Source organism: Oculina patagonica, chromosome 14, assembly GCF_052425735.1.
Source record: "Oculina patagonica isolate OP01 chromosome 14, crgOcupat, whole genome shotgun sequence".
Classification (NCBI taxonomy): Eukaryota; Metazoa; Cnidaria; class Anthozoa; order Scleractinia; family Oculinidae; genus Oculina; species Oculina patagonica.
This window is the reverse complement of record NC_135771.1, coordinates 13,947,067-13,969,961: the sequence shown is the minus strand read 5'-3', so window position 1 is coordinate 13,969,961 and position 22,895 is coordinate 13,947,067. Positions and strand designations below refer to the sequence as shown.

Here is a 22,895-nt window from a genome sequence, read left to right as displayed (position 1 = left end):
AAAAGTTCACTCGAATAGACTCAAAACTCACTTCAATTTAATTTTAATGCTGTGACTTCCGGTGTGACTTGCAACTTGAAACCGACATCATGAAGGCCTGCCTGAAACATTGTTTTACGCAACAGGGGGGAAAGCCTGGCGTAAAACTTTTTGAATAACCGCTGCACTGCCAGTGCTGTGCGTCACCACACATGACCGAAAGTGTGTATACACCAAGCGGATCCTGCCTGAGCACTTGAGCGGACTAAATCATTAATCGCTTCCTGAGGAATTATGTAGTACACGTCTGTTAAACTTTTATTAATTCTTCAACACCTTGCATCAATCTTGCCCGCACTTCCTAACCTTTGGTTGTTACTGACAAGTCTGATTTTATTAAAGAGTTTCAGTTTCCATCTTGTTGCCGGATATTGTAATATTAAATCTCACTTCAATTTTACAATACTTAACCGTTTCAAACATAAAAAGGTATAGCTCATTAAGTTACTTTAAGCATCAGTTCTATCTACATCGTTCTTTCCCTTTGGCAGCATTTCTACCATTTTGGTATACTAGTTACTTTATATTACTACAGCTGTAAATTTATTAAATTTACCAATTTTTTTATTACTTTTTTAATAAACAAAAATCCAATCTATCTGATGCACGTTTAGAAACAAACGGTGTGGCGAGTTCAAACTTTTAAAAATATCAAAGCGTTCCAGTTATCTTTCTTTTTATTACTTATCACTAATAATAGACCTCACACTGTCTTGTCATTACACGTTTTAAAAAACAGAGGTGAAATCCTACCTAATTTAGGAATAAATTGCAAAATCTACACAGCCCCGCTTTTACTCAGTACATTTACCGGAGTGCTTGAACCCTGGGAGGAAATTTTCGCATCTCCACCAAAAACAAAATAATCATATTTATACCATGCCATAGAAAATACAGCCAATCAGAATACAGTAAAGCCGTTGTATATTCGACGGTATTCTACCCAACCTTCCCATCGTGCGCTGGGATTGTATTCTCGACAAAATTTAGTAAGCGTATTTTCTATGGCATGGTATAAAATAGTTCCACAACACTTTCTCGTGGTATACTATGGAATATCCCACTTGTCACTTGTATTTTCTTCGTATACACACTCGCCTAAAGGCTCGTGTGCATACCGAGAAAATACAAGTGACTCGTGGGATATTCCATATAGTATACCACTCGAAAGCGTTGCATAACTAGTATTTACATTATATTTGCCCGTACGTGCGCGATTAGAAGTCTGCTTATCTTTTGTTTTTTGTTTTGTCTGCTTTTAACTCTGTTTCTAAACATAACATCTTGTCCACACTCACTGACATTTGAAACTGAAATGTGTCTAAACCTGAGCACATACCATCACGGAGCTAGTAACGAAGCTTAACGAAGACAGTTCATACCACAAAGACGTGAAGTACTACTGCTGGAAGTGTTCATCGTGTCAAAGATTGAAACATGGCACAGTTTGTGTATGTTGCTGTTTTGTTGATGTTTTGTAAAACAGGAAACTCACTGGGAACCACTACCACCCCTCAACAACAAAACACCGGCGCTACCAAGGACTTATGTGAGGTACAAAAGTCGATATAAATTTTTCCTCTTCTAGTGACAAACAATTTACTGATCAAGTAGTACAAAGAGTTCTCTTTCGTGTCCTTCGTTCCTGTTGAGTTCAGCAATTGGGGAGGGGGCGGAACGGGAGAATTTGGGCTGTTTTTTTGCTCTAATATATGCAGTGGGAGGACAGAGCAATGTTTCGGTCCTTCTGACCTCGAAGAGGTGTTCTAAAAAACGGGGATGGGATGAAACGGGGATGTTGATAGTTTTTTTGCCTCAATAATAATGATGTCCGTGTTATTACGTATAAAGACTGATCCTGGCTTCACAAACGAACATAGGCGTACGGGCCGGGGGGGGCAGGGGGGGCTGCAGCCCCCCCAAATTTTGGGCAACTCAGTTTTTTTGGGCAGCAAGAGAAAATTTGGGCAAAGCCAGTTTTTAAGAAGTTTTTTTTCGAAGAGATAAATATTTTCTATTTTAACCTAAAGACGGCGTGTTTAAGCCAGTTAACTAAATTCACATGAGACAGTGGTTGCTTAGCACCTGATGAGCTTCTGATTAATAGTGAAAGGAACCATTTGTTGATATACATATTTGTAGTTTTTTCGACGGTGAGATTCTGGACGCCGAGCAGAAAATGTGCGTGAGTTTTCGTCGTATGCGCGGATTAGGCTACATAACTGTTTCAGAAATGCTGTAGACAATGCAAGGGAATGATCTATTTGATAAGTTTTTAGAGTTTCCTTACGTGGTTCATATCCATGCAATGATACCTGCTACATCGTGTTCTGCAGAACGATCCGCATTCAGTGCGTTGCGCAGATTGAAAACAGCACCTGATGGGGCGACAACGTTTCAGTATGGCCAAGTAAAAAAACAAAACAAATGTTTTTGTCCCCGCCCGCTTCATTATTTAAGGCCGTCTCTCTTTTTTATTATTTGTTTTGGAAAAGTTAGAAAGAACAAAAAAACTTTAAACCGTGTTACGCTAGTTCCGTACTGGATAGGTCAATTACCTTGCAGGATTTATTTTCTGGCCTAGAGAATTTGACGATGGAGGATAAAACATCGATATTCGAACAACACAGGTATGGAATGCAACTAAATAATAATAATAATAAAAAAATAAGCCCGCCCGCTCTCTCTTTTATAAAAATCCGTAAGAGAAACATTTGTTTTTTACTTGGCCTAAATTATTACTTGTCATCGCACTTATTAGCATTAAATGGGCATATTCCAACTCTGTAGTCAACAGTGACATGGATCGTATTGCTGACATCTTCGGCCGTCGAAATGGTAGAGACAGCTATTTCTTTTAACATGTTTTATGAGCTGATATGATAGATTCTTATGTAAGAATTTTTCACTTCATTTGTAAGGTCTGTAAGCCTATGTTAGTAAATCGTATGACCCTTATTTCTTCTTGACTGTTTCGCGAAAATTTGGGCAACTTGCGAAAATTTTTTGGGCAAATGTCTCACCGCCCCCCCTGGCAAAAAATTGCCCGTACGCCTATGCAAACGAACACAACTTGTGATAAGCAATTATTGGATGAGGTTGAGCATGATATCGTGAATTATCAAATCCGAGGTCTGTGCTATCTTATTGGATGAGGTTGTGCATGATATCGTGAATTATCAAATCCGAGGTCTGTGCTATCTTCCGAAGCCGAAGGCTGAGGCAGATGACACAGACACAAGGTTTTGATAATTCACGATATCATGCGAAAACCGAATTCAATAATTGTTTTATTATACGTTTTTAAACAATTTGCAAACGAAGACGCCGGCGTAAAACCTCGTCAGAACATTGGCCAAAGCGGATTTATCTTGTGGTTCCTCCAGGTTCCTCTCCCTCAAATAATCATTCAGAATTTCTACACTTGTTTTTGTTGTTCTCTTGGTGTTTTTTTAGAATCTTTGTTCTGATCAAAACTTTCAATTCCTCTTCGGAAACGGAGGCGAATCGCTCAGCCATATTTTCAAAAGTTTTACAGCATTTCACAGACGAGGGGCTTGGAAACTAGGCGGACTTTGTATTCGACAATCACATGATAACCCAAAATCTGCTGCAGATATTGGGTTATCATGTCAAGTTCACATGCTACTGTATATTGGAAAATATTTGACCTGATTAGTAGAAATAAGACCCAATACGTTTGATATAGACATCAAAGTTTGTTAATTTTTATATAGTTTTGGGAATGCACTTATTGTCTCGTATATTCAACAACATGCGCGCGCTGCCCATATATGGTCAAAATGTTAACGATATCTGTCACCGTACATAACAGATATCCTGCGATATACGTAAGTTGCGAAGATTCGTCCGAAATCTTGTAAAGCGTTGCATAATTACAGTTTTTCTTTCTGCAAAATGTGTTTCGTTGACAATTTGTTGAATAATAAAACAATTATGACGGGTCAATTATCCTGCTCAATCTTGCGGAATATCGTCTGATTTTAGCCAACTCGGCCTACGGCCTCGTCGGCTAAGTATCAGGCGATATTCCGCGCGATTTCGCAGGATAATTTGGGGTTCGGGGGGGAAAAAAAAAAAAAAATTTTTATAAAAAAAAAAAAAAAAAAAAAAAAAAAAAAAAAAAAAAAAAAAAAAAAAAAAAAAAAAAAAAAATATATAAAAAAAAAAAAAAATAAAAAAAGGAAGCGCGCATATGTTGAATAATAAAAGAGGATATGTGTGGACACGTCTTGACTCAAGTTACAAGTAATTGATATTGCTAAAGCCGTTGGGAATAAATGAAAACGCAGATTGTTTTTTACACCTTTCAGAAGTTGACATATGATATGTGTCGACATACAAAAACAACTTGTTCTCGTGTTATTTTAAGTTTTACTCTATGTACCTTTGTCCAATGAGTGAATGTTTTGTTTTCTTTCTAGAAATCCATTTCAACTCATGGATTTCCAGGTATTCCTTGATCCAATGGCATGCCGGGAATGCCCGGTATTCCGGGGCCGCAAGGACCACAGGGAAGAGATGGAGCTAAAGGACAGACTGGTGACAAAGGATCGCAAGGGATGATGGGACCAAAGGGAGAGAGAAGTGATGAAGGGCCTCGTGGGAAGAACGGACCGCCAGGAATGATGGGAATAAAAGGAGCGCGGGGACTTGTGGGAGATCAAGGAATAAAAGGCAACAAGGGCGAGAAAGGAGAAAGCGTGACAAGTCCTTCTAGTGCAGTGCCACAAACCAACTGGAAACAATGTGTGTGGAAAAATCTAAATGACAACAAAAATAACGGAAAGATCAAGGTAAAAAAGAAACATTCTAATTGGTTAATGGTTACAAGAAAAATGATTTTGATCATATCATGTAAGATCTAATTTAATTACATTCGTGTTTCGACAGAATGTAAATTAAGATGCTTTTTCAGAGTGGGGTAGAGGGAGTGAGATTTTACCGATGCTTTCGTTAGGTGACCACTGTGCATTATTTCTGATATAAAGATGGTGGTGTTTAAATAACAAAAAAATTGATACATGATAGAGTGTTGCATTTTAGACATAAACACTAACCTTGTTTTACTTTCTTTCGTTGCAGGACTGCTCGTTTAACAAGCTTCAGTCTGATACAGCGATAAAAGTCTCATTCCAGGGGGTTATGAGAGTCATTGGTGATGCAAAGTGTAGCCGGTGGTTCTTCAAGTTTAATGGTAACGAATGCAGCGGACCAATGACAATCGAAGCTGTTGTGTACAATGCTTGGTCATCGGATCCTAATCTGCTTCATCATCGATCATTTGAGGGATACTGTGAAAACATCCCACAAGGCACGGTTAGAGTGGAATTATGGGTAGGATCATGTCCAGGCTATACGGGTGACGCTTACACTGGATGGAAATCGGTGTCCCGGATAATGAATCAATCTTGTCATTGAGATCGCTCGCCTGATTGAGCTCGAGGAAGGCAAGAGAGGTCATTATAGCAGTAAGAATCGATAAAACTGTTTTAGCTATAAGTGCTAGTTAAAGTTAGGCCACAAATGTGTTTCGGTCTAGCATATAAAACATTTAAATTTCTAAAGTAGATATAAGTTGCAAATCGCAAAGCTGTTAATTTATGATAAGAAGCTAATTTAATTGTACAGATTTTTTTAATAAAATGTTTCCATATTCCTTCAACGACAAGTTTTGCCAGTCAAATGGCAGGTTACATCAAAACTGACTTTACTCAGAATATATTACTACTTTAAAGATTACAGTTGCATTGTGCTGATGCGGTGAAGTGCCCCCCCCCCCCCCCCCTGCAATGTATCATGTTACTTCACTGTTCTAGCATGGATAGTAAAAGTCCTTTTACTATCCATGGTTCTAGAAAACAAACTTTTTCGTGTGTTTAAGGCCGCAGTGAAAACTACAGTATTTTATCGCCTACAAATATAGTGTTGCAAATATATTATCGGTAAAACTTTGTAACGTACTTTAAAATGCATTAAAGAACAATACAGCGCTTCAAAGAAAAGTCAATTACACCCTCCTCTTCATGAAATACTATATATATGCAAGTAAGCTAAATAACAGTTTACTTTGTCTGACTGATTTTAGCAACAAACTCAATCTTAAATACAAACTGGAAAATCTGACACATTGACACTTAATCTTTAACTATTAAACTCCTCTTTTATTTTATAAAGTAGTATCGTTTTTTCCCCTTTTCATTTATTTTCTTCTTGTTTTTCGATCCTTTAGACTTAATGTAAGTAGTGTTAGTTTCTTCTCCTGCTCAGCCTCAATAAATTATAATTTCATTTTAGTAATGTAAGTAACTGTCCCGTAAGTAATGTTTATAGTAATCAATTTGTAAGTAGTCTTTTTTTTCCTGTAAGTAATGTAAGTAACGGTCCCGTAAGTAGTGCAAGTAATCGTTTAGTAAGTAGTCTTTCTTTTTTCTGTAAGTAATGTATGTAACTGTACCGCGAGTAGAGGTAATGTAAGTAATCAATTTGTAAATAAGCTTTTTCTTTCTTTTGTGTGTGTTGCAATTAAGTTAATAAAAAAAAAAAAAAATTAAAAAAAAAAATGTTCCGATTCGGAACATGTCCTCGACGAGCACAGATTTCAATGAATTAGAATAAAATAGAAAGGCGTGCAGTTTTAACCTTGATTAGGGCACAATAACTAAACAATAATCCGACAACGCATGTTTTGTCATTGCTAACATCTTCAACCCATTGCTTCCATTCTTGTCTCCGCGTTCGTACTTGTAATGAGGCCCTGTCAGATGGGGTCTGTAATTCAGTCAAGCTTGCTGAGCTTGTTATTTATATCAGGTATAACACTGTGATTATGCTGCACTTTGGAAGATTTCAGATGAATCTTGTCAACCTATGTATATCGTAGGATGCATGGATGACGGATAACAAGGACTTTCTGACGCGACCTTTATATTGGCATCGTGCGAATTTGTTGAATAATAACAGATGTTATAACAGCTTTAAAATACAAAACCTTAGTCCAACAGGGAAATTACCAAATTGGCTGATGTTTTCATCAAATTTATAACCAAAGAATCCATCCTTAACATCATAACGCTGGGGTTTAAATCTGATGCACGTTAAGAAACAAACAGAAACATTACGAAACCATCATTAGCTATCATTAATTGAGCTCACACTGTAGTATCAAAGAGTTCCGCTGTTACTTATCGTCCTTATCATGTTGCAAATTAAGTTCTTTTTAGTTCAGGTTAATCTTAAAACACAGCAAAGTTCTAGTGTGTTTCTAAGTTCCGTACTTTAGCTTTTTCTTTAGGAGAAATACAACACGCCGATACCGTTCGGAAAACTATCCGCTTAAATCATTGCCATCTGTTCGATCAAGAATGTTACAGCCATATTGGACCATCTGCGACTGTTTTTTGTTGGTATTGTTTGTTCGGTCTTTATACTGTCTTAGCTCAATACGTCAATTTCAGCTAACTCCTTATGACCCTGATTCGCAACAACATTTTCCATACCTCCCCTCTTAACTCTTTACCCTATTAATACCTACCCTACTACAAAAAGAGGTAAAAACTTACTTTATAAAAACGAACAAGAAAACATTTACACAACAATACTCTTACTGTAACTAGGAGAGTCCTTGAACCCCGCCCCTCGTCGGCGGGAGGGGGAGAGGGGTAATTTCGCATTACGTCGAGAACAATATATAATTTTATCTTCAGGCTTTGTCTGCTCATACCTGTGTAATAAGAGAAGTGTCCTTATCTTTTCATTAAAATACTTAAAACATCTTATCTATGCTCACTGACATTTAAATTAAATTCCATGGGATAAAAAGATGAGTCTTTAAAACTGAGCTTAAACCATCACGGAACCAGTGACGAAGCAAGTTGAACCACAGACGTGAAGCCTCTGACTGCTGTTGTTTGTAGAGATATCCTTGAGCAAGGTGTCTATCTGTTGAAGAATGGTACAGTTTGTGTATTTTGCTGTTTTGCTGGTATTCTGTGGAACAGTTAACTCACTGGAACCCACTACCAGCCTTCAACAACAAGATACCGGCGCTACCAAAGACTTATGTGAGGTACAATAAGAATATCCATTGGCCCTCTCCTGATTATCAATTTACTAATCACGGCATTATAGCAGTCATAATTCCAACCAAGTTCCATGGTGTACTTAAATGATTTGCAGTAGTTATGTAAGTTAAGTTTGGGATTGAAGCAAAAAAGGCATGCGCTTGGTCCTAAATAGAGGCAGAACTCGCTAACTAAGAAGTAAAGCAGAGCATATGAGAATATATTTTTCATAAGTCTTTGTTAATTGTTCAAAGAGACGTTTTACTGATGTTCGTGTTCTACAAGTAAGAATCGGCTTCAAGAGAGGTGATACCCAATATGGCTGATCTGATCAAATGTGAATAAATAATTCAACTTTTTGAAACTTGACTATTCTTAGATTTTTATGCAAAAGTTACAGACACGTTGACTTCAACATTACTCTTGTTACAGGTAACTGATACTTCGAAATAAAAGCAGAAAGAAACATAAAGGCGCAGATTGTTTTTCGGACTATCTGAATGTGAGATCACGATATGTATAGACATGAGAAACATATGCTTTTCGTTTTTGTCACGATATTTTTAGTCATTTTTCTGATTACACCCAAAACCTCAAAATATTAGTTTCGTCATGTAGAAAAACAACAGAAAAGTAGTAAAAATGCGAAAATAACCAAGGATGGCTTCGACTGATGAAAATTAAGACAGATTACGAACGATAAACTTGAAAAAACTTGCCAGATTTTTCAAGATGGGTTGCCCGTGACATAGCTCCTTTAAGCTTTACACTGTGTTTTCTCTGTTCAGCAAATGCATTTTTTACTTCCTTCCTAGAAATTCATATCTACTCATGGATTTCCAGGTATTCCAGGATCAAATGGAATGCCGGGAATGCCTGGCATTCCGGGGCCGCAAGGACCACAGGGAAGAGATGGAGCTAAAGGGCAGACTGGTGACAAGGGATCGCAAGGAATGATGGGACCAAAGGGACAGAGAGGTATTGAAGGGCCTCGTGGGAAGAACGGACCGCCAGGAATGATGGGAATAAAAGGAGCGCGAGGACTTGTGGGAGATCAAGGAATAAAAGGCGACAAGGGCGAGAAAGGAGAAAGCGTGACAAGTCCTTCTAGTGCAGTGCCACAAACCAACTGGAAACAATGTGTGTGGAAAAGTGATGATGGTAAAGATAGCGGGAAGATCAAGGTAAGAGAAAAATAAGTCTGCTACAATTACCAACTTTGCCAAAGTGTGGTAGGGGTGGGGAGGGTCTGCAGCCAGCAAAAGCTTTGCTGGTACAAGCTGATTCGTATTGGAGCCGCAGAACAATGAAAATCTAGATGACGGTGAAGATAACGGAAAGATCAAGGTAAGAAAGAAACGAACGTACATTTGCAAGGACCACCGTGCCCAGCAATAGAAGTACAGTCAACTCTCTCTAAGACGGACACCTTCGGAACCAGCCCCAACTGTCCCTCTTAGAGAGGTCCGCCTTATTGAGAGTCGAGGTAACGTGACACCAGTAATTCTGAGATTATAGCTGAACGGCTATGCGCAATGAATTCACGTCGCTGACTCTAGAAAAACCTACTGGGACAAAAATATTTTTTGAAAATTGACTCGCTTGTTCATAACAATCGATAGTTTAGTTTCTGAAAAGTGAGCAGTACATACATGTTGCAAGCTGTAACTTGTCTATATGTATTCACTTGTTTAAGCAAACGTTCACGGCATCTTGTGTAAAGACTATAAGTAGAAAACGACCTCTTTAGTGTCCATATACTAACGCAGAGAAGTAATCTGTTTCGAATCTGTTATAGCAGTTTGTTTTTGGTGAGAAAGTGACTAACTTTGCTGTATGTTGATACGAAGTTTTGAAATATTGTTCATTGAAAAACACTTCTTAACTGTCTGTTGACGATTCAAAGTGTCCGTTGTCCGTCTTAGAGAGGTCTTCGTCTTACGGGGAGTTTAGTTACTGTAAAATGACTGAAAAAACGGCGGGGACGATCACCACGTATCCGTCTTATGGAGGTGTCCGTCTTATTTCAATATTGCGGAAGGCACGGCCTTCCTTCTTCAGGGTCATACCCTGAATTAGGAAGGCCGTGCCTTCTTAAATATTGAAACTCCCAGTTGTAGGTAAGGAATTGCACCTTAAATCAAAAGTTCTTTGGGCTCAATGCCTCGTGACACTTTGTTATTCTTACAAGCCTCTGGTCAACTGTATTTCTTTTTATCAAGGACATCAAGTCATTTAAACATAAAGGTAACTTACTCAACAAAAGTTGCGTTATATTGTAGCATGACATTCACAGCATGATATACGGCGATACTCGTGCCAGCAAGGTCTAATTTCCTCGGGGCTAATGGCCGTCTTGATGTTGTTATTAACGTAAAGAATAATAGGCATTTCTCTTTCTGAAATCATTTTTTAAACCATTAAATATAATTCCTCAGTTTTAGTAATACTTTATATATGTTTGTCCCCTCTAACTACCCGCTTTGGTACTTGTGTTGTACACAGTTTGCCGTTTTTTGTTGATTTTATATAAACTTGACTCTTGTGTTTGCAATTTCACTTCAATCGAAAAGGTACGTAAAATCAGAGCTTTTCAGACTCTATTCACACAGGCTAGAGTTACCACAAAGGCTAGAATCGCATTGTATAAACGATAACGCGAGTCTGTATCACTTTCATGAATATTGAATTTTATCCCGATGCACGCATGTGTTTTTTTGGAACTCCGATATCGCTTAGGTTATATTTTATCATATTATTTGCACTGAGCTGTATCACTTCTTTCCGTTCCAGGACTGCTCATTTAATAAGCTGAGGTCTGATACGGCGATCAAAGTGTCATTCCAGGGAAATATGGCAGTCAGAGGTTCTTCGTCTAAGTGTAACCGGTGGTTCTTCAAGTTTAGTGGTAACGAATGCAGCGGACCAATGACAATCGAAGCTGTTGTGTACAATGCTTGGTCATCGGATCCTAATCTGCTTCATCATCGATCATTTGAGGGATACTGTGAAAACATCCCACAGGGCACGGTTAGGGTGGAATTATGGGTAGGAAAATGTCCCAGTGGCACTTCTTTGGGTGACGCTTACACTGGATGGACATCGGTGTCCCGGATAATGATTGAGGAAGTATCTAGGCCCCAGTCCTAATTAATCAGTTCTTACTATTGTGATCGTTGCTTTTGCTTTAGACATTTTTGTCCAATTTTGGTGAAATATTTTTCTAGCTATGTGAATGCGTAAAAGTAAGGCTATAAACGTGTGAACATTTTCTAGACTTCATATAAAAAGACTTGCGAAACGTAATTTCTAGTTGCATTCTAATGAAATATGTGATGAGAAGCTATTTTAGAACTTGTATTAGTAGAAACTCAGCCAAAAGTAAAAGCTTTCGGGCGTTTCCCGCCTGCTAGGATTTGAATGTCACTGTGATGCTTTTGCGCGATGATGGAAATGAGGATGGTAAATTATAAGCCTAGTAACTGTAATTTTAACAATAACTCCATTATTTGTGCAAGAGCATAGGGAAAAAACTGTTGATAAATCTCTTTTTTGCAGTTTAATTAGTTTTTTTTTACTAAATATTTGTGCCTTATTAAATTGTGACAAGTAATTATAAACGTAACAATAATGCAAAAATAAACTACAATTTCTCTGTAAACTTTTAAAATACCCCATTTATGTTTACGTTACTATGTATCTTATACGTACAATGAAACCCGATATAAAGAAATACCAAGTAAATGCGTTCGTTACAATGGGGGCTCGACTCGTTATACCGGGGATCTATTACAATACATATTTTACTGTTATTAACTTTGGCCAGGTTGTTATATTGTGGTTTCACCGTATGTCGAGTATATTGTCAATAAACCTATGCCCAGTGTAAACTTTGCGCAATTGCAGCAACCTTTGACATCTTCAGAGCAACAATCATCAGACTGCAATTCTACTTCTAATTATAGCTGACGTGATTGTTGAATATGCGACACAACCTGCACAGTTGTATTTTTAGTGTTCCAAAAGGGGGGTGGCTGGAGCCCAGGGGCCTAGACCTTTTGGCTTTGGGGTCCCATTGTTTTTCTGTTTGCATGGAGCCCTTCGCTACGGAGTGCAGAGCCCTGAGAATGTTCGTCATGGAGCCCAGAGTTCCGTTTTTGGGAAACTGGACCCCTGGAGCCCCAGCTTCTTGGGGCCCTAGAGCCCTTTGGCACCCTGTATTTTAAAAATGTACAATAGCAGAAATTCAGCTTGAAGCACTTACAGGATGAATAACATATCTTGGCATTATAAATCACGCAACTACCCTTTCATGATGAGATCAAGGCCTATCTAGCTCATCTAGCAATAGTCTCTGTCACAGCTGTTATTTGGGTCGTCACGCAACACTTCTCTCCACTAATGGCTGCTTAAACCTGAACCACATACCTTTCCTTTTATTTTGACCACAGTAGCTTTCCTATTGTACTTGGAATTAATTTTTTTTGGACTTAAGGTTTCTCATTATTTTACTAGCTCCGTGAGCGGTCAAGATGAAACGAATTCCGTGCTCTGATTGGCTACCCGAGCGGTCAAGTTAACCTTCTGAATCTTTGTTTTTTTTATGAGCAAAATTTTTATGAGCAAAAACGGCTGTAAAGGAGACTTATCTAGCAAGTGAAAACTCAAGAACTACCTTAGAAACTAGACACATGACAGCAAATGCACAATTTTGCCCCCGTTTTCATTCATTGCAAAAGTGTGTTTATTTGGCGGTGAGTCAGTTAGGAAATGTTAGCAATTGTTCACTTGGCACAGACAAAGTTCTAAGTTTCTATATATGTTCATTAGGTACTTATTTGCTTATTGAGTTAGTCTTTTAGTAAACTGTTAGATATCACATTTTTCTTCAAAAAATTGAGAAGGCCATCAACAACGCCAGAGTTTGAAGCAAGCTAATCTGGAATGTTTAGGTTCCCCAGCACTATCTTTACATAAATTTCTTCATATGTTTGCATCATAGCTCCTTATAAACATTGTAAACTTCATAATCATCAACTAGGGCCATATTTAAATGCTTCTGAATAAACTTGACAAGGCTTAGTGGTGAATTGTGTTGATTCCAAAACTGAATCACGTGACCAGCTCTGCTTACAAGAAACTTGCCAAAGTTCCATGGGGGCTCTATTTTCACACTCTCATAGAGGTACCTGTACACAGGGTGGGCATCTTCACCAGCTACTTTGATTTTGGAAAAGACAGGGAAGTTCACATTGTATTTGTTTTTGACAAATCGTGCAATGCCGCTGTTTCTCAAGGGCTCCTGTTTGCCAAACTGGTTGCACGGGAATGCCAGGACGCTGAAGTCTTGTTCATAGAACTGGGACTGCAGTTCAACCAGCTCTTTATAATGCTGATCTGTGTAGCCACATTCACTGGCGACATTTACAATGAGCAAGACCTACAATGTACAAGTATCAATGATACAATTATGATGAATGATTCTCGACTTATTTTGGTTATTATAATTAACTGACTAGTGTTAATATGGGTCATATGTGAACTGAACTGTAAATAGAATGTGAACCGTGAAGATATGATTATAATTATAAAAATTATGATTATTATACCAGGATTCCAACGTTAACGCCATTAATGAAAGAAAACCCCTTCTGAGCACTTACATGCCACTGCTAAGAAATTAAAAATTGGATGACGTATTCAAACATGCTTCACATGTGCTTTATGTATAACGAATGTTCATCATTCTACTCTGATGAAGATGGACAGAGGCCACCAAAAATTTAGTGACTTAAAAGTTCAGATTGGATGAATCCTTCTAAGAGGGGTGGGGGGAGGACATGAGGGTAAATCTCCCTCCTTCCTACTCTTTGCGTCAATTTCTTCCTCTCCCTACTTTTTGTGCCAATTTCTCCCTCCTCCCGACTTTTTGAGCTACATTTTCTCCCTCCTCCCTATTTTTTAGCCACAATTTCTCCCTCCTCCCTATTTTTTGGCCATTTCTCCCTCCTCCTGATTCTGTACCTCCCCCTCCTTCTAATTATAATCAATCTACCAATCGCCACAGACAAAGTGTATTTACATGTACCATGAAGATATAATCTACACAGTTCCTAGTATGTAATCTTGCACTTTTCTTGCAGTTGTTTGTGATTAACATCAACTAGCTCGCTACAAAATAAGCTCTGAAAAAATACGCAATTTACCAGGATTTAAAACCTGTGACCTCTACATCACCAGTGCAAAATTATGTTCAAACTGACCAAGCTACAGAGCCATATATTGGAAGCAAAGTCAAAACATTCAGTTGCATAGTATAAAACATAGACTAAAGGATGCCATCTTTTTCAATACAGTAGGTTACAAACGTGACATTTTTGCTTACACTTGTCACGTTTCAGTGATAGTGTGATCCCAGAGATACGTCTAATACTATATTCACACCAGGCGAAACCTGACTCGTCCCTAGTCATCTTCATATAGCAGGCGGCAAAGGTACAGGGCAGGGAGAGATGGGTAACGAGAAAGGGAGCGCAAGGGGAATGATCATGAATGAAATGTGTTTCGCTATAAAAAGTGTTCACATTAGGTGGTGCATTGCGTGACTTATGATCCAAACATGTTTATTCTGAGCAGGACTGAAACTACCTCACAAGTCAGTTTTGATCTCGTTCAGACGAAACACGTTAAAAATGGCCGACATGCTGATAGGAGGGTGTGCCCAAAAGATCCAAAATTAGGTCTACCATGTGAACAAATGTTTTGAAATAGTTGAAATATGGCCCAATTTAAAGATACTAAGGCCCGGTTCAGACGCCGATCTTTTCATGAGCCGAACCTAATTCCTTGAATTAAGTACAGTTGAACCTCGCTAATTCGAACTCGGTTATTTCGAATTCCCTGTTAATTCGAACTAAAACCTGTTTCCCTTGGATTTGCCCTTCAGTCATTTACTATCGGCTATTTCGAACTCCCGCTATTCCGAACTATTTTTTGTTTCCCCTGACGGTTCGAAATAACGGGGTTCGACTGTACATAAAAAGATCGGCGTCTGAATCAAATAAGAACGGCTGTTTCAATTTGGAACGGCTCACCCATTCTTCCCGCCTGGCTTGGCTGAGAATTTCGCCTGTGGAACGCCTTTGGAACGGCTTTGATTCAGACGCCGTACCTTTCCTGTGCCGATCCTAATTCATAAATTATTTTAATGTATTTTGACTGGTTTTATTGCAACTGTATTAGAAACGGCCTCGGAACGGCCAAAAAGTATGGCGTCTGAATCAAGAGGCGTACTTTTGTCAATTTGGTTTGGTTCAAATTTAAGTGAGTTCGGCTCATGAAAAGAATGGCGTCTGAACCGGGCCTAAGACACTTAGGGTTATCGGTGATGGGTAGAAAGAAGAATAATTTTTTTATTTGCGAGAACATCGTCATGAAACTTAATGAATATGGTAGCATGTGCTCAGCATAATTTTGCAATGCAAAACCATAATTGACAAACAGTTCTTCTTTTACAGAAGATATATATTGATAGCACAGAAGCTGTCTCCTTGCTAAAGGCTCACATACCATTCTCGTCAGAAAGGCTTGAACATAAGCACCAAACCAAAGAATAAATGCAACTGCAAGCTCCATTTTTCGGTTCTGTACATGATTTTTGAGTATTATTAACCCTGTGGCCCTTCCCCCTTGTTCAAATTAAGCTTGTTTTATGCACTAGCAGATCTAGAGACACCCAAGAGGGGTGGGGTCATGAATGGAAATGGGTCTTTTCTTGTTTGACTTTAAAACGCAGGAGTTTTTTGCCCTTAAGCCTTAAATTTTCAAAAATCTATTCATATCTATGCCTGATTTTTTACTGCACTGAATATGGGAGAATCTGGCTTTAAAACCGTGATTGCTTTTAGATGATCATGTCTTTTCAAGTGTAGACATTCTCATGAACTAAATTTGGTAACATGTATGAGAACCTTACAGGATTTCATACAGCAACGGCGGCCTCACTGTGTGGTCAGAAACCCAGCCATTCTTTTGGTTAATCATATAACATTTTCTTCAAACAAAGAGGTTATGTGCAAGAATATGTGCAACGTGGCACGAAACATAACAGAAGTTCCATGCGTGACTGATGACAAACAGACATTGTAACGCAACTAACCCGCAAGTGAACACATAAATTAAGCTGCTTTCCGAGCCTTTTCAATATGATAGAAGGAATTAACAGCATACAAAGAAATAATGCTAAATGAACTTGTATATAACGCATTTTCTAGCTACAAGTTAGTTGTTTTATAAAAACCCGGGAGTACGAAGCGCTGAATTCCAAGGCATATCGTATTTTTAAAGAAGTTTAAGTCATTCCTTTTGTAAACACTGACCTTTCCTTTAAAGACACTCATTGGGAAACTATTTCCTTGCAAATCGTTGACAGTCAAAGAGTAGAAATCCGTAGATTCGATTAAATTCACCCCAAAGCCGAACAACAGAATCAAGCCGAACTGCCAGAGCTCCATTTTGCGGGAATTTTCGCGAACAGGGCAGTTTGAGAGGGAGAATGGGACCGAGTAAGCTTGTTGTCACGACAACGTTCAAGCGATCAGCTGTTTTGAGCTGTCAAGGGAATAGCCAATCACAATGAGTGTTTTCTTCATTATCCAATCAGAGCTCGCTTTACAACAAGCAGGAGAAATTAGCGCGTCGTTTCAATCTGTATCTGCATGCTTTGCAAGCGATAATCGCACGAGCTTTTGATGAGAGGGAAATTTATTCCACGATTTTAAAGAAAAAATGGCACAATTTAGCTTTCAAACTGAAGTAAACGATCTCCTGAGACTCGATGCTCCTATCAACAAAGGACCAGCTCCACGATGGCAAAGAAAATCAACTGAACGCCGTTCTTCGAGCGCTACTTCGTCCACGCCGCTCCGTAACTCTTCGAGGCTGAACTTGAGCAAGACTCCATCGAAGACACCGAAATCTCTAAAGAAAACTCCTGGAAAGCCGAAGACACCATCTGAGGACAGATTTATTCCTAATAGGAGCGCTATGAACTTTGAAGCGAACTATTATAAAATGGTTTCAGCTGATCTGGAGCTCGAGAACGAAGAGAACGAGTGTGCTAGTCCTTCCAAAGCCGAGTTCAAGAAGAACATGTCGGAGAACCTGGGTGGAAACGAAGCAAATGCCAGGATTCTTGCCTTCAAGAACAAAGCACCAACACCAAGAGAAGGTATGAGACTATCTATGGTACTTTGGATGTAAATGAAATAAAACAGGTCGCAACCTTTTGATTCGTATTTATATTCTTGATCTTCTTGATATAAACAGTGAAAGCTGCAGTTGAGTTTTACCTTCGTGTGAATCGTTATGAAATAAGAATTATTGTTTAAAATCACTGTGAATCTTATTAAGTAATGCCGTTTTGTTTATCTGTTCTCTATTCTTGCAGGACACTTGAATGACCTACGTGTGTTGTACAGCCAGAATAAAACTCCTTCCACATCAACAAAGAAGAACGCGAGACATATTCCACAGGTCCCAGAGAGGATATTAGATGCTCCTGATCTGATTGACGACTACTGTAAGTAAAACTAGTTTTGTTTTGGTAGTTTTGTAAACCGATATTGTGTAAAAAGTCAAGGTTCATTCACTCTGTTAAAGGCCAGGGTCACCTTCATGTTTGATTGCAGAATACATGCCTGTTCACGTTTATACCGAAGTCGTGCGAATGCAAATATTCTGAAGCTTTTCTTTGCTAGAAAGTGAAGCATGCAAATCTATACTCAAAGAAGATTGATGTGGAATTTCGATAAAAAATCACGAGTAATCTCTAATCTTTGATTTGGTGTATTTTACTCAGCTGTTCCTGCTGACTTTTTTTGTTGGCTTTGAAATCAATCAAAGTGTCAATAACCTACACGTGGTTTTAATTGACAAGTTGATGCGTTGATTTCTCCGCCTCCTTGAACAAAGCTTGGTTTTCGATTGGCTAAGCTAGCAAAGAAAAACCAATGCAAAGATTTGATATTTAGATGCATTTTATCTATTGAAATAAAATTGATAAGAGAAACACTTCTCTATGATATTGCTTAATGTAGTGCTGTATTTTTGATAACACATAAACTCTAATAAGTGAAGATTATTATGATAAAAAGGTGCGAGAGAGACGATCGACTGCACATGGAACAAACCTCGATCTTTAATTTATGATAAGTTTGAAACAAGATAAATCAATAAATTTTAAATTTGTATGTTAATGTTTTTTTAGCGTCAAAATAATTATTCGTTCTTGCTCGACCAAAGCCGCAGGCTAGCTCTGAATTTGGTTCGGTGGTTGGTTCATGACGATTATGTTTGATGTTTGACCCAATGGTCGAGCTTTACCTGTTTGGGTTGCAAAATTGCAATTTATTCCTCTCATGTGAAGTCGTTTGGTCTGAGCCTAACTCCTTTCCTTCTAGGGCTAAAGGAAGAATATTCCTGGAATTTCCTGGGTTACATGTGTTTTCTAGCACTTTAAATTACATCAGAGTTAATTATCTACTTTCCAGCCAATGAAAAGCTTGATCATTTTACTCTCAGTGAGCTCCAATTTCGACTGAATGTACTTTCGAAAAGTGTTTTTAGAAGTCTGTTTTCAATGAAAATTGAACACATTTGTTTGAATCAGGTTCATGTACAGTGTACTTTGCTAGAGTTGTTTGTTTAAACAAAAGTTGTGTGCCATTTTTTTCAGATTTAAATCTCCTGGACTGGAGCTGTAACAACCACTTAGCAGTAGCGCTGGGTGGTTTTGTTTACTTATGGAATGCGGCTTCAGGGGATATTGTGCAGCTCTGTCAAACTGCCACACCCGACTGTTATGTTGGAGCTGTGTCTTGGATCAAAGAAGGAAATTATCTTGCTTTAGGAGACAGTAATGGAGCTGTACAGGTAAATATCATTATCACGGTAGATTGCAGCTTCTGTATAAAGTGTTTTTAGAATCAGTCCATAGGTACTTGTGAGAGACACTATGGGACCGACCTAAATTGTGTAGGCATATATTAGCCACAAAAATAATGGATAAATGGTTGCTTAATGAAAGCCAGGCAGGAATAAACTGCACAAGTAAAAGAAACGCCGGATTAATCGAGAAAATACCGCTGCTCGGTAGTAGTTTTTTTTTTTGAAAAACTGTGCATAGATTTATGACAAATTAAATTATATATTTTATTTATCAGTGGCTTTATTTAATCATTACAGTTATGGGATGTAGAAGCACAGAAGCGTCTACGAAGCATGTCGGGACATTCAGCAAGGGTGGGATGCCTGTCATGGAACTCATTTATACTCTCAAGGTGAATTTGTAAGAGAGAGATACCAGTATTAAGTCCTTCAACAGAAAAAATTTATTCCCACAGTAAAAAATGTGAAAATTTTGTCCGTGTCTCAAAGGTTCTTTACCTAAGAACATGGCAGTACAGTTAAAAATTGTAATACACTGCACCTTTGAAACAAGCACACCAGTGAAGCCACAATGTGGAGTCAGCAAGCAAAGCAAGCCGGTCAAGAGGCATCTGGGTGGGAGCACAAAAAAATGACTCGTTCTTGTGGCTCTGCCACTCCAACATGAATTCCTAAACATGAGCCTGCTTGAAGGCTAATACTAAACTTTGATAATAAAAACAAAAGTTCCAAATACTGCGTGGCACTAATAAATAAACAATTGTTAAATGAAATTGGTAATAAACTTGCCTAGTTTTAAAAATTTGTTTAGCAAATAAGAAAGGCCAAAGCCTTCCGTTATTAACTGTTTTAAGTAATATAGTCTTACACTGTATACAATATATTTCTATGGTTTGTCAATTCAGTAGGTAAGCTTAGCAGGATGTTGGAAGAATACAAAGAGATTGTAAAGCTTAAATGTTAGATTCAACATTCCAAGTGGACTACAGGAGCAACTATGTGGCATAAAATTGTATTTTTACAAATTTTCATGTTGTGTTATTAGCGGGAGCAGAAGTGGTGCTATTCACCATCATGATGTCCGTGTGGCAAACCATCATGTCGCAACTCTAACCAGGCATACACAGGAAGTGTGTGGACTGAAGTGGTCTCCTGACGGCAAATACCTGGCAAGCGGAGGAAATGATAACCTGTTGATGATATGGGATGCTGGTGTGAACACAATCAATAACACCAGTACTCCTGTCTTCACCTTCAATCAACACCAGGCAGCTGTCAAGGTGTGTAATAAATTTTATTTTAATTGACTTTTTTCTTCCCTAATTAAGAATGTTAAATTTGATTATTAGGTAGGAAAGTAAGTCTTTTGGGGCAACAACTATCGGCCCTATAACTCTGTAGCACAAAACATCTACATTTCTGAAAAACTGCTTCTCTCTCCCCCTGCATGGGATACTTAAGTCCATCTGTCCTCCCCCTGCAGCATTGTCTGGGCTTTCAATAAGATTTGAAGAAGTTAATAGCCTTATGCGGCATTCTTCAGTGAGCAATATGAAATTTAGCTGGTTATTCACAACAGAATACCTGGGTGTTATTGACAACCGTGAGTTTAGTCAGATTGCCCTAACTTTTTGTAATTATTAAGCTCTATTTTTTGTGCTTATTTTCAGGCACTAGACTGGTGTCCATTTCAACGCAATGTACTTGCTAGTGGTGGAGGAACAGCTGATCGTCACATTAGGTTTTGGAATGTTGGTTCTGGAAATTGTCTAAGCAGTGTTGACACTCATTCACAGGTAAATTGTCAATTGAAATTAAAATTAATTTTTTTTACAAGTTTCAAGAGTGATGCAGTATTAAATAGGCTACATCACTGGGATTTTGTGAATTTTTGGTATAAACTGTTTTGAAATAAGTGGTAGGCAACTTACAATGTAAAACCCATGAGAAATTTTATCTTTGAACAACTTTTTAAGGAAGAAATAACCTAAATTTGCAAAGAGAAATCAAACCACAGCTATAAATATCAATTTTATGAAGATAACTGAAGACAACTCAGGGTTTTCAAATCAAGCCAGCACCTGCAGGAGTTCCATCAGCTACTTGATTTCGTGTCACCGGTTGGTTTGGCCATAGCAACCAGCTTGTAAGAAACAAGCTTGGATTGTCACAGCCGCCTAGTCTTCCAGTTGCTGACGCCGACATGTACTTCAAATCACTGACAACTTGAAAAGTTTAGCCTTGCAATCCATTTCCATCCTAGTTATCTGCAGCCAAAGATGCTTGTTAACAGTTAATGTGCTCCAATACAGCAATATTGTTAATAAAAATGAACTATTATTTTAGGTTTCCTTTGACACAAAATTATATACATAATTTGGTTGTTCAAAAATCTGTTAAAATTTTTGATATGTGAAAGCTCCTTAATATCCAATGTTCAACAACGAATACAATGTTGTGTAACTGATTCTAAATTCCTTTGTAATCAAACTCCTAGGTGTGCTCCATTTTGTGGTCAAAAGAATACAAAGAACTGGTATCCAGTCACGGTTATGCACAAAACCAGCTGACGGTATGGAAGTATCCATCAATGGTAAAAGTGACAGAATTGACAGGTCACTCCTGTCGTGTCCTTCACATGGCCATGAGTCCAGACGGACAGACAGTTGTCTCTGCAGCCGCAGATGAGACTCTTAGAATTTGGAAGTGTTTTGCTACTGACCCTGTTAAGAAAAAGGCCAAGCCGAATGCACCAAGTGGTTCATTAATACGTCTGGGCATTCGCTAATTAATGTTAAGGTTATTCTGTAGATATTAAATAATTTTGTTAAAAATGCCTTTCAGAGGCAACCCATGCATAAGCTTCTTTGTTTCCTCTAAAAATATATTTCAATTGACTGGGGTGTGGGGAGAATGTTAGTGTTGTGACAGATAAATTAAAGTACTGTAGTTCCTAGTATGTTAATAAAATAAAAAGCCAAGTATCTGTACCATCAGTGTCACACTGTTGTGGTTGAAATAAAAAAATTCTGATACATGTAGTTTTACTCAAAGCTAATGCCTTTTATTGACTTACAAGGGTAAGAAAGAACAGAAAAATTTCACCAGTGGATTTGCATTCCTCGTAAAAAATTTTATTTTAATAAAGAAAAATCATTGCAGGTGAAATATCCATAAGTACATAACTGTGTCTTTTAATAACATACAAACTTGGCTCAATCAACTGTTGCATTTTTTTTTGCTGCTGTCAATCATCTTTAGCAGACCTCTCAGGAAAGAAAAGTGGACTTTAATAAGTTCAAAAGGTCGTGACTTTTGGTTTTGAAAGACAGATTTAGATCCATTTTGTTTGTTCTTTTTTCCAAGGTTCCTGTTTGTCATCGTAATTATGATTGGTGGCAGTGAAAAAATGCAATTAGTAGTTAGATTTTGAACAACAGAGTGCATGTGTTATTCAAATGTGCAATGGATTTTTTATTCTACAAATTGTGTTTGTTATAGGAAACTGTAAAATATGTTGAGCAGGACATAAGTTTCTAAAGGTTATACCAATCAGTTTTTGTGATCCTATTGATTTTAAAACCGTCAGTAGATACATCTTAAAGAAGGTTCAGTTATTGATAACTAGTGATCCAAATGTCAGATAAATTTGGTGTAAAAAATATTGTTCATGGCTGTTTCAAAATTTGTCAGTTTTAATAGGAAACAAATGAAAAGATCATTGTGTAATGATCTTTTTGTACATAACTTGAAATAAAATAATATTTTAAGTAAAATTATTTTGTACAGTTGGTTAGATTTAACATTATTAATGTTGAGCTTGGT

The 22,895-nt window shown here is 37.9% G+C and overlaps 4 protein-coding genes across 4 annotated transcripts; 3 read left to right on the top strand and 1 right to left on the bottom strand.

The window, feature by feature from the left end:
- Window positions 1-1,412: 1,412 nt before the first annotated feature.
- On the top strand, window positions 1,413-5,481 carry LOC144638986 (collagen triple helix repeat-containing protein 1-like). Its single transcript, XM_078498255.1, has 3 exons — window positions 1,413-1,593; window positions 4,485-4,856; window positions 5,146-5,481. The coding sequence occupies exons 2-3, from the start codon at window positions 4,533-4,535 to the stop codon at window positions 5,479-5,481; spliced, it is 660 nt and encodes a 219-aa protein (XP_078354381.1). The 5' UTR covers window positions 1,413-1,593; window positions 4,485-4,532.
- Window positions 5,482-7,926: 2,445 nt separating this feature from the next.
- LOC144638033 (uncharacterized) lies at window positions 7,927-11,430 on the top strand. Its single transcript, XM_078497140.1, has 3 exons — window positions 7,927-8,128; window positions 8,939-9,307; window positions 10,917-11,430. Exons 1-3 carry the CDS (start codon window positions 8,012-8,014, stop codon window positions 11,271-11,273), a joined length of 843 nt encoding a protein of 280 aa, XP_078353266.1. The 5' UTR covers window positions 7,927-8,011; the 3' UTR covers window positions 11,274-11,430.
- Window positions 11,431-11,719: 289 nt separating this feature from the next.
- LOC144638038 (uncharacterized) lies at window positions 11,720-16,657 on the bottom strand. The gene is made up of 2 exons (XM_078497144.1): window positions 16,502-16,657; window positions 11,720-13,563 (listed from the first exon to the last, which is right to left on the bottom strand). Exons 1-2 carry the CDS (start codon window positions 16,634-16,636, stop codon window positions 13,120-13,122), a joined length of 579 nt encoding a protein of 192 aa, XP_078353270.1. The 5' UTR covers window positions 16,637-16,657; the 3' UTR covers window positions 11,720-13,119.
- Window positions 16,658-16,843: 186 nt separating this feature from the next.
- Window positions 16,844-22,895, top strand: LOC144637997 (cell division cycle protein 20 homolog). Its single transcript, XM_078497094.1, has 7 exons — window positions 16,844-17,352; window positions 17,572-17,703; window positions 18,859-19,055; window positions 19,368-19,462; window positions 20,116-20,350; window positions 20,741-20,866; window positions 21,568-22,895. Exons 1-7 carry the CDS (start codon window positions 16,911-16,913, stop codon window positions 21,856-21,858), a joined length of 1,518 nt encoding a protein of 505 aa, XP_078353220.1. The 5' UTR covers window positions 16,844-16,910; the 3' UTR covers window positions 21,859-22,895.